General features: G+C 35.0%; 1 protein-coding gene across 3 annotated transcripts in view; it reads right to left on the bottom strand.

Annotated features, from left to right (window-relative positions):
• Positions 1–12,625, bottom strand: part of MIB1 (MIB E3 ubiquitin protein ligase 1) — a 95,124-nt gene that overhangs the window by 36,434 nt on the left and 46,065 nt on the right. For all 3 annotated transcript variants that reach the window (XM_055559356.1, XM_055559357.1, XM_055559358.1), the window contains exons 11-12: positions 6,140–6,337; positions 4,884–5,035 (exon numbers count right to left, since the gene is read on the bottom strand). In XM_055559356.1, coding sequence (XP_055415331.1) covers positions 4,884–5,035; positions 6,140–6,337 — 350 coding nt within the window. The remainder of the gene's footprint in view (positions 1–4,883; positions 5,036–6,139; positions 6,338–12,625) is intronic.

A 12,625-nucleotide genomic window follows, 5' to 3' on the forward strand; every position in this document is an offset into this window, starting at 1 on the left:
CTCAAATTCATGATTATTGCTAACCACAATGTATTATTAAGCAGATAATGAGAAGTAACCAGGCAATCTGTACCTGAAATGACAGAGAATTCAGTCAAGGAACTAGACTTTTAAAAGAGTTCAATTATTAACCTATGGTTAGTGACACTACATAAGCAAAAAGAAAGAAAAATAAGCTATCATGCATGGCAGTTCCTTCAACACAAGTCTAAGCAATACACTGAATACACGTGTGATCTATTTATAAACCAAAGGGTACCAGAGGTACTTTTATTAAGGCCATTCATCCTTCCCCCCGTCAGCAACTTGCTGTTTGTTAGTTCTTAAGTATTATGCTAAAAAAAGAAGTGGCGGTAGGAAAGTGTGACTGACTAGCAGTACTCTTCCCTAACCTATTTCACCTGCTTATTTGGTGTACTGCTTAAAGATAAATAGAAAACATTACTCTGATACACATCAAGGTCTATATGCTCTTTTTAAATGGTGCTGGTTTTGAAACAGGTCACTGTCTATATTTAAGAATTCAGCAAAGGTGTTAAAAATAAAGATGTACATTGATAACTCCTTAATGCACTACCAACGTGCTAAAGGGTAAAGACTTCTGCACGACTGGAGTGGGAAACAGCACAAAAAGTGCCTTCAGAAAATAAAGTTTTACAATCCATGGCTGAAATACTGATACGAGATTCTCTTAACATTTGAGGAAGGACCATAATCATAATTTTACAAATAAAAAAATTTCAACTGTTTTAGGTCCCCAGCTAGCAGCACGGCAATGCTTTGCTAGAGCTGGTAAAATGGAACCAAATCGCCTCTTCAATGGATTTGGTCCCCTTCAACCAGCTGTAGCTATGCATTGATTACTACAGGACAGCCAGCGTTTTCATTTATCATTATCAATCACATGTCAACTGATTTCAACTTACTTAAATTATTCAGATTATGGTTTAAATCAAATAATTTGTAACTGTTAATTCTACTTGAAAGAACTATAATAGTATATGATGTTAATAAACAGTTTGGTGAAAAACTGTGTGAATGATATAAGGCTTTCAAATAAAATTATTTTATTCATTTATGGTCTCTGTATTAAATTTCCTGTCCTTCAGAAATGAAATGATATTGAAATGCAGACTGTGCCACAAAATTTAAAAAAAAAAAAAAAAACTTCTTTCAAAGGAAGAAAATATCTGAGAAGGTCACCTGAAACCCTAACAGGAATGCCACAGTGTGGACATGCGCTATTTTAAATTAAAGAAAGGTGTAACATTATATGGGTTTCCCTGGTGGCTCAGCTGGTAAAGAATCTGCCTGCAACAAGGGAGACCTGGGTTTGAATGGGTTGGGAAGATCCCCTGGAGAAGGGAAAAGCTACCCACTCCAGTATTCTGGCCTGGAGAATTCCATGGACTGGATAGCCCATGGGGTCACAAAGAGTCCAACACAAGTGAGTGACGTTCACTTCACTTCATAACATTATATAAAACAAAACTCCAGAAATGCTGAGTCACTACCTTTCATATGATTAGCAATTAATTGACTGCTATTTATCAGAACATTGATAGTTAAGGTGGAAAAGGAAACAATGACACTGCAGAGCATTTGGCAGACAGACTTAAATAGTAAGTATGTAATTCTTCTGATACTGAACCAAAAGACTTTAATCCTCAAAAAAGGAACAAAATACTAAGCATTGCTACCTTTTACTTATATAGATATTTCAACTCTCCAAACCTGTTTCCTCAGTTGTAAAATGAGAAGACTTTTTTCTCTTAATTCTGAGTTTCAGTGGTTCCTTTTGTCTTACGACATCACTGGTTAGTACCAGGAAAGAAAAGTCAAAAAGTTTAAGAATAAGAAATCTGATATAAAAAAAAAAAAACTCAACATAACCCAGCTTACAATTACAACAAATAAATAACTTGCATCATCTTCTCATCCTCTTTCATGTTCAATTAAAATCATCCTTTATCTGGCAATCTACAGTCACAACTGCATAAAATGTCTTAAGCAAACAGGAATTAAAAGTCATATACCTTTAACTAAAGCACCACTTTGTTGTAGAATGAAAGTGTTTATTTTTTTCTCTTTTTTTATGTCATTTGACACCAATTACCCGGTTGGAGGAGTTCTCAGGAATTAAAGAAACAGAAGTAGTATTTTTCCCCCTCCTTGGTTTAACATTATTAAATATACTAGCCTGCTCTCAATGTGCTCAATAAAGTTAAACAATTCAAAATATTTAAAAGTTACTCATCTCCTAAACACTTTAGTTTTTAATCTACCTTAAACTTTACAACTTAAAAATATTATATAACCTAAATTAAATTCCCCCAAGAAAATCTTTTTGCCAATTCTAACTTGAAATACTTGCTCTGTATGAACTCCTGACAATTTCTCTACAGAATTTTTATATTTTAATTGATTATATACTCTTGTGATATCTAACACTGTCTTGTCAAATGAAGACTAACATGTATTGAGTCCTCACCTACAGTCAAGGCATTATGGGAGATACACAAATATTTGTGCCCAAAATTTTAACAGAAAGAAACATAAAAATGCACATACTAAGGGACAGCACAAAGAAGATAACTGCAGAAAACAAGAACACAGAACAAGGAAGTATAGGGCAAACAGAAAATCATTTCAAAGATGAAATCTAAGACTTCAGGGAGAAAGTCAGTTAAGGGGATCTTAAAGAAAGAAAGTGCTTCATCAATGAAGGAAAAGAGCAGAAACTTTTAGGGAGAGAGAGTAGTACAGTATAGCTGAAGGTCAAGGTGGGCAGAGAGATTTTAATTAGTGGGCTATAAACTTAAAAGATAGGCTCATGACACACAAGTCAGCTTGGTTAAATCATTCACTGTCCATGTGTTCCAGCCTTACCTCACAGCCCAAAATACAGAGGAAATAATATAAGGCAGCTAAGATCAAATGATTCTAAAGTCAAATAGACCATGCTCAAGTTCCAGCTGTTCCACTAGGCAGCTGCATGATCTTGAATACAAGTATTGAAAAACTTCATTTCTTTATAAGCCTCATATTCTTCATCTATAAAATTAGGATATTAACACCTGCTTTCTGCTTCAAAAAGCTGTTCAAGGGATTAAATGAGATAATGCATGTTAACTACTCGCATGTGGTAAATCTGTCATCACCACCTTTTATTTGAAAGGCAGGGAACATATAATACTATTTTCTCTCCTTTACAGTGTCAACATTAAATATTTGAAGTGTTCAAATATTGTAATTTGAAAAAAACAAATCAAGACATAAGCTAAAATATGGCCATTTATTTCATCCTAGATTATATACCTATTGTTACAGTACCAATAGTCAACTTGAATAAACTCCTTTTGTTCTCTGTGCTCACCCTCTAGTGGCGATCTTAAGAAGCTAAAAAAAACAGCAAAAAATTATTGTAAAAGGAAACATGATGTAAAAATGCAATAGGGAACCAAAGAATAAGAAATCATGGTGTCTACAGTTAATAATATTGCATTGTATATCTGAAAGCTGCTGAACGAATACATCTTAAAAGTTCTTATCATAAGAAAAAAATTCAGAACTATGCATGGTGATGGATGTTAACTAGACATATTGTGGCGATCACTTCACAATATATACAAATATTAAATCATTATTTTTAACACATGATATTAATATAATAAAGTGAAGTGAATGAAGGTCACTTAGTCTTGTCTGACTCTTTGCGACCATGGACTACACAGTCCATGGAATCCACTAGGCCAGGGTACTGGAGTGGGTAGCCATTACCTTCTCCAGGGGATCTTCCCAACCCAGGGATCGAACCCAGGGATCGAACCCAGGTCTCCCACATTGCAGGCGCATTCTTTACTAGCTGAGCCACAAGGGACATTAATATAGTATCATATGTCAATTACATCTCAAAGTTTTTAATTTAAAATTTTTAAATTATCAAAATAAACTTCCAAGTAAACATCTTCCTCAGTCAATACACATAGGTTGATTCAACTATAAACACAAGACACCTAATGAAGGATTTTCTTTTTTTAAAGTTTATTTATTATTATTATTACTATTATTATAATTATTATTTTGGGGCCTCACCACGAGGTAGTTCCCCAACCAGGAGCTGAACCCAGGCCCTTAGCAGTTAGAGCACAGAGTACTAACCATTAGATCCCAGGGGAATTCTCCAGAATTTTCCAAAATGCTTCTCAAGGTAAAATTGTTCCAAAAAATTCATTTACAGAAAGTTCAACGTTAAGCAAAGCTAAGCATTTTTCTTTTCTGTGAGACTCTGCAGATCCTTTATGAATTTTATGACTTCCCAAAAGTCTTTCTCAAACTTCACCAACAAGCACTTTTTTCAGTAGACTACCTATTACCCTAACAATGGTTAGAAGACATCTGTACTAGAAGTTTATAGTTAATTATATTATCAATAAAAAATTAGGTAACTTAAAAGTGTTTTAGTCAAAAGTTTAAAAAAATAATTACCGTGCAAATAGACAACTTGGAATAAAGAAACAAAAAAACAGATAACATGAGGTTTTGGTAAAAGGATGCCTGAGAATGATCTTGAAGACACATAAATCTCCAGGTGGAATGCATTTTAATTAAACCTTTAGAATACAAGCAAGTCTTCCTGATATTTTATACCCATATTTAACATATATTTAAATAGTCATTTCATGATACTTGTATTAGTTTAACAAAAAAAAACATATAAAACTAATCTATTTTAATGAAGACATAATTTCCTCAGATTTTAAAATGATTTAAAATATTAAAATAAGCCAAAATCACTTCCTTATAAGCATCGGAAAAAGAGAGCCTGCAACAGAAAACTATTTTTAAATTGCATAGGAAATAGTAAAAGGTGACATCTTTACCTGGGGTTTCCTCTCAGTGCAGCATGGTGTAGAGCATTAAACCCATTGTTGTTCGTAATGGTAACATCTGCTCCAGCTTCTAGAAGAACTGCCAGGATGTCATCACGTTTCTTACTTATTGCATCATGAAGAGGAGTATCGCCTTCAGAATCCTTTTTTTATTTTTTCAAAGTTTTAAGAGATTTAATTAGCTCTTCTTCAATTAATTATGATATGTAAAGTTAATTCTTATAATGATCTACTAAGCAAAGAAAAACAGAAGCCATATCCAACAACCAGTAATAAAACATGCTGTGTGTTAAATTTCAAAATGCAGGCAAGAAATACTAGCCTCACTATAGTAAAGAAATTTCTAGTCAATCTAGATGGACAATACAATAAACATGCTACAGTTTGCCAAAGAAAATAAAAAATAAAAGCAAGGACGTATCCTCAAATACATTAAAATTTTAATGAGATAGAAAAGCTAACCCCCACCCAACTCATTAGCTTACAATGGGCCGCTATACCACACTCCTACCATTAACGGTTACACCCTAAAATTCCATACCTATTATAAAATCAATCCTAAAACTCCATATATATTTTCTAAATCAGAAAATCTTCCAAGACTAGATTAAGGACTAGACCAACAATCTAAGATAAACTAAGCTACAATTAAAATAATTTAGACTCCTCTGAAGTAACTATTATGAATTGCTGAAGCTCACTGTCACGATCAATAAAGTTAAATCAACTCCTAGCTGATATTTTTACAAGTCCCCATCGCCAACTCCCCCCATACAAAATCAATTTACTGACACTTGCTTAACAAAGGCTTTTCTAAGAAGGAATAGCTGCCAATTTTATGGCATGCTATGGCACCCCACTCCAGTACTCTTGCCTGGAAAATCCCATGGGCGGAGGAGCCTGATAGGCTGCAGTCCATGGGGTCGCTAAAAGCCAGACACAACTGAGCGACTTCACTTTCATTTTTCACCTTCATTCATTGGAGAAGGAAATGGCAACCCACTCCAGTGTTCTTGCCTGGAGAATCCAAGGGACGGGGGAGCGTGGTGGGCTGCCGTGTATGGGGTCACACAGAGTCGGACACGACTGAAGTGACTTAGCAGCAGCAGCATACCTTTGGAATCATTCACTATGACTGATCATACAGAAAGGACTGATAACAAAGGAATGCTTGCCACACAAACTAGTATTGCCATTCAAAAGAATCCTGGAAATACCTGCACAATATAATTCTTTAATGGTTTTACCTGAAGACTGGGATGACAGCCAAAGTCCAGTAACGTCTTCACCACCTGAAGGTGACCTTTATTGACAGCAATATGAAGCGGTGTCTGCCTGCGCTTGTTTCTAGCATTCAGATCAGCACTGCCCCGGTGCAGCACTTCTATAACAGCTCCTTCATCTCCAAAAGCAGCATGGTGAACTGCTCTATCGCCATCTTTATCCTAAACAGCAGCATTAAGTCTCAGTCAGTGAATGTTTCAGAAAGAAAAAAAAAAAGTGACGCTACTATAATAATTCATCAAGAACCAGATTAATGTAAGAAAAGGAAACATAGTGGAGCCAACAAGATAACTAGAAATTCATTTGACTAGTGATTAGCTCCAAAGATAAATTATGACCTGGATCATTATATCATGCACACACGTACTAGACCAACAGTTACATCAGAAGTAGTCTGATTCTTCAGTACTCCTAAATTACCAGCCATGATGGTAAGCCAACATTAGAAAAATGTTAGATCACAACTATATATGAAGTTTTTTCATCAAAAAAATCTTACACAGACTTCTTAATAACATAGAAATTATACTAACAGTTGAGTAATTTAAAAAAAAAGAAGGAAGAATGCCAAACAGTATGATCTCAACCAGCTTTAAGGGGGAGAAATACATCCTCATGTTAACACTGGTTATCTCTAGCTGATGAGCATACACTTCTCTATATATTCAAGAACAGAAAAAAATTATTAAGCACTTCATTTAAAGATAAAAATGAAACACAAACAAGTATAATTCTATACATCCAAACCACCAAAACTATTTCAGAGGGATCCAGTAGGTATGCCTCACCTAATGTTAGCATATTTCTGAGAAGATGAAAGATAGAAAAGGACCCAATTGCTTAAGTGTTTCTCAAATGTAAGAGACTGCTTTTTTAAAAAAAATGCTTGTACTGAACCATAAAGATAATATACATAGTCCATACCAAAGAGAGTCTCACTGTTAGATGCAGATGGAAAAGGATATTATAAGGGTACTGCTTTATTCCATACACATCTCCAATATTAACACTCAAGTAAGCAGACTCTCAGACTTTCTCCAACCCATGGTAGCCCCTGGGAGACTCTATAGTTTCGGCAAGTGGTTTGAAAATCCATATTGCACTTGGGCTTCTGAACTATTTTTCAAAGATAATGCAGATAAATATCACCATGGTTAAATACATATAAAACAAATGAACACGACAGTTGCTGAATTCAAAATAGTTTTTGGTCTTTGCATATTTTCTCAAATAGATGCTAAAAGTAAAACTGCTCACGCAGGAGTCCACAATGGCTTGACAATCATTCTTGAAAGGCCAAGAAACCACAATTCAGAAATTCTCCTCTACTAATATTCCAGCAGAACAAGGTTAGGAGTTTTTGTTACTTCTCAACCTTAAGCCAAAAGGAACTAGCAAACTACTACAGGGAAGAGTAATGATTGAACTCTTGTGCCTCTCAGCAGTATTATATCTAAAATTCCAGAAAAAAAAACAAGCTTTAAAAAAAAAAAAAAATTATGTTTGTGTGTATATATTGTTAACTTCTCTAGTAACACATTTCAGTATTTCATAATCTTAGATTTAAGATCTTCCTAATTTCCAGTCTAGATTCATTTTCTGTTATAATTTTTAAGTCTATCTAGTGGTACTCCTTCCATTAGAAATGAGAACATCCACTGACACTCACTGAATAAAGATAGGAACTATTTATGAAACGTACTATATATTGATGACTGTCAGAGAACTGCTACAAAAACACTTTAATGCAGGTTCCAACAACAATTTGCTTATGTTAAAAAAAAATAATACCTAAAAAATTAAAACCCAAATATATATGTCAAAGGGAAATACATAAGGAAAATGTAAAGATTTTGGAAAATACATACACGCACTAGAAAACAACAATTAATTTCCAGATTTTTATTCTAAATTAGAAAACCTCACTTCCACAAAGACTGTAGCTTCCAGGTTTTGTTGCTTTCTTCCAAATTTATCTTAAGTATTTCAAAAGGCTTCAAACAAGACCTTTATTCTCTCTCTGATACTGCCACCAAACAAGTTGTTGAGGCCCAGCACAACAGCTCACTTCCAAAAGGTGATCTAAAGAGACTTGCAAAGGGGCCCCAAATTTAATCTAACACTGCTCTTGGTCCTTTCCACCCTCTTCCCCCCCTTCGTTTCCTCCCAACCTCTAAAACCTGCTCTTGTTCCACCCTCCCCTCTACTGGCTGATAAAAACCACAGTCAGCACATTCAGGACCTATCAGTCAGGCTCATCTACTTCCTTTTGCTGAACCCCTACAAGCAAGCACCAAGTTCGATGGCTTTCACTCTTCAGTTAGGCTCTGTTTTCTCTTGTCCAATTCTACATCTAAGTGATTCAGGCCTTCTTGCATTCTCATTCACCTGACCTACTGCCATAGCTCACCCAGCCTTCTTACTTCAATCTATTCTTCATACAAAAAACAGAATTTTCTTTATAAAACACAAAATTTATGTTTAAAATTATTTCATGTAACTCTATAAAAAACAAACCTCTTTGAAAGCCTACTTCTGTGGACCATTCCAGACTCATCTGCTGCCCTCTTTCCTCACACATAAAACTAACTTAACCAACTGACTTGAGCCCAGATGTTCACGTGCTGCTCTCAGACTTCAATGCTCTTGTTCATTATGTTATTGGCTTGAAAACACACATTCTTTAAAACTCAGTTCAGGCCAACTCTTCTCTTATGAAACTGTCCCTGCCTCTCACAAAATTAGTTTAACTCTAATTTCTAATTTATTTTCAGCAAATTATGTCAACTACTTTATTATTCTCAAATTTCATAAGTAACATCGCACCTCATTTTATTTTCTATAAAACTCATTCAATTAATCAAGATGCTGCTATCCTGATCATACTTAAACCTAAACAGACTATGTAGATATGGTACATTCTGCTGTGTTCTTTCATTCATTCAGTAATAATGGACTAGGTGCCCACTATGAACTCAGTGCTGTGCTGTGCACAGAGATAAAACAACAGGCAAGACAAAACTCCTGTCCTCAGTTGCCATTCTAGTGGGGTAAAGAGAACATTAAAAATGAAATATGTAAATAAAATGTAAATGCTTGGTAGGAGGAAATGCCAAGGAGAAAAGATAGCAGGGAAGAAAGACAAGACAGCCAAGCGATGACCCCTCCCAAGGAAGGTGTGAGTAAATAGCTGAGAGAAGTGAGAAAGGCCCTGAAGACATCTGGGGAGGAGAAGTGCGAGGAGACAACACAGTGGCAGCAGGAAGGATGAAAGTTGTGTGAATTCTGGATAAATTTTACAGAGCCAACGGGATTTAGTGATATTCCAAATAAGGAGTACGGGGGAAAAAGAGGAATCAATGACAATTTTTAAGACCCAATCTGTGCAACTAAATAAAGGTGCTGATAAGAGAGGACTATAAAACTATGATATGGCCCCTTTAAAAATCTGACCTTTTTTGTTTGGGTGATCTCAGATTGCACTCTGCCTTCCTGCAAAAGGCCCCTTAAAGACTGTTTTCTGGGTCTTATATTAATAAATCAGATCTTTTCATGTTTTTAACTATCAGTATTTTGTGGTAAGGGGAGTGTGCAGGGAAAGAGAAGTGGAAAAGCCTCTAGCCACAACCTGAACTAACATGGATCCCTAGGAACCATGTACGCTGATTCCTAGAGCCATTCTGGAGGTTATTATTCTGAGTACTGATTTGTTTTCCAAAAAAGAATTTCCTTGAATTGAGTAGTCTTAAAGTCTACTTGCCAGTTCCTTTGCAGATTACAGTTAAATACAATGTTTCTACAGTTTTGTTTTCATTAACCAGATAAACAGAATCACATAGAATTAGCATCTGCGATTTGTTCGTTGTTTTTTTGGTTTTTTTGAGAAATTGCTAGCTTTCACTGAAAAGAAAAGTGAAAGTGAAGTCGGTCAGTCATTGTCTGACTCTTTGCGACCCCACGGACTGTAGCCTATACCAGGCTCCTCTGTCCATGGGATTCTCCAGGCAAGAACACTGGATTGGGTTGCCATTTCCTTCTCCAAACTTTCACTAGTTGGAGAGAAATGTTTAATAAGAACACAGATAATAATGAAACCTTAAATTTCCATTGTGTTTTATATTATAAGTGGTATCTTAATTGTTTCCCTTACTCACTCTCCACCCCTTCAAATTATTATCATAGATGAGGAAACAAAAGGTTAAACCAATTAAACTTTTTGCCCAAATATTATTTTAGACAGCAACAATACCATTCAAACTTGGGTTTTTTGACAAAAGTCTAGTAGTATTCCCTATTAATATTCTCCATTGAAAAGAGCTGTCATTAATCTTAAACAATAAAACCACTTAAAATTTGCTGATATCATCAGTATATATTTGTACTATATTTAAAAAACTTATTATAAAGAATTCACTTTTTAAAACTGGGCTTCCATTCAATCCTCCACACCTTTACTCATTATATTCATCAGTAGAAAAAAAAAAATACTGAGTACCTGGAGGATGAAAAAATGAGCTCACCCAAATCGACATACCTAAAATCCCACAGTCCTCGGTGCCTTTACCTACACATAAACAGAATGTAACCCTACTGTATTCAGTAGATCATACATGGAGACAACCAACTTTCCAAAATAGCTCTGAGTTTTCCCTAAGAAAAAGAAATAGGGAAAAAAATGTAACCTAATCACATATTTGAAAGGTATAATATAAAGCAAACAATTTAGCTTTCTAACAGCTTAAATCAACTAAAAAATCCGAAATAGTCATCTATACTACGGGCCAGCAAACTTTTCTGTGAAGGGCCAGAAAATAAATATAAGTTTTATAAGCTACATGATCTCTTGTCACAACTACACAACCACTCAGTTTTGCAGCTGGAGCACAATAGCAGACTACACAATAAAATAAATGAATGAGTGTGTTGTGTTCCAATAATACTTTTAAAAAGAAATGAAGGGCTGGACCTGGCCTTCGGGCTATAGATTGCAATCTGTGAGCTATACTATCCTGAGCTCACTTCCTGATGCAGAAGAATAAAATTAAAGGATGCAGAATGAGATTCCCAGAGAACAAAATATATTATTCTCTTTATTCTTCAGCTAACTTCAAAGCTTTTAATAAAATTGGATTTTTAAAAAATCATTGTTAAATTATTGTGTCTAGGTGTGTTAAAGGTATAATAAAGGTTTTAAGAGAAGAGCACTTATCTTCTAGGATACATACTAAAACTATTTACAGATGAAATAATATGATATCCGGATTTGCTTCAAAATAATTCAGTGGAGGAAATGAGAGTTAAGAGGGTACTGATAAGACAGACTTGGCCAGAAAAAATAACTCAAGTGGAATAATGAGTACACAGGATTCATTAAACTATTCTATTTTTACAAATGTTTTAAATTTCCAATAATAAATTTACAAACATATCGATTAATTTATAAATGATGAATCACAATTTTAACTGCATTTGAAAAACTAACTATTTTCTCTCTCTTTTAAACCAGGATTTCCAATCAGCATTGCTGACATTTTGCACTGGATAATTCTTTGCTGTGGGAACTGCCCCGTACATTCAAGGATGTTTAGTAACAGCCTCGGTTTCTATCCATTATACGCCTGTCAGTCCCTTTGCTCCCCACCAAACAGCTGTGACAGTCAAAAATGTGCCCACAAAATGTCCCCTGTGGGCCAGAAATGCCCTCCAATTAAGAATCACTGTTTTAAGTAAATTATATTGCTATTTATTACAATGTTGAATCTTACATTCTAGAAATATGAAACTTTGCTGAACTTCTGCTTTAGTCTTAGGCAATGATTTATATTTCAACCCAATTTTTAAATGTAGTTTTCCCTTTACCCACTGGGAAACTGTGTTATTAACTTAATCAGATGTGTAGTTACCCCTTTTTCACACTATCTCTACAAATTACATCTTCCTACAATGGTTTTTATAACAGAAAATGCTCAGAATGGAAATAAAAGAGGCAGTATGGTAGAAGGCCACACATATCGATGTTTAGTAACAGATGGAGTTTCCAAATTGAATGATGTCATTTACAAACTACTGGCCTCACTCCAACTCCAATCTTACATGGAGAGTAATAACTGTTTTGCTTATTTGAGCTCAATTAAGAAAGAAAAAAAAACCCTATTCTTGAAAAATAGTGCCGCCTTCATTCCCAGTCCCCTAGCCGCAGCCCTACTCTATACAACCTCTCATGTGAACAAGTCTTTAGAAACACAGATTTATGGATAGTCTCACTTTGTAAGGTTTAGTAATGCTGAATCACAAAGTATAGCTTTTTTTAAAAATTAGGCAAAAATTTTTTTGATTTTTAAAGCCTCTCAGCTGATTTTCTTTAATCAGAAAAGTTTGGGGAATTCCTTGGTGGTCTAGTGGTTATTACTCAGCACTTTCACTGCCACTGCCCAGATTCAATCCCTGTT

This window comes from Bubalus kerabau, chromosome 21 (assembly GCF_029407905.1).
Source record: "Bubalus kerabau isolate K-KA32 ecotype Philippines breed swamp buffalo chromosome 21, PCC_UOA_SB_1v2, whole genome shotgun sequence".
Taxonomy (NCBI): domain Eukaryota; kingdom Metazoa; phylum Chordata; class Mammalia; order Artiodactyla; family Bovidae; genus Bubalus; species Bubalus kerabau.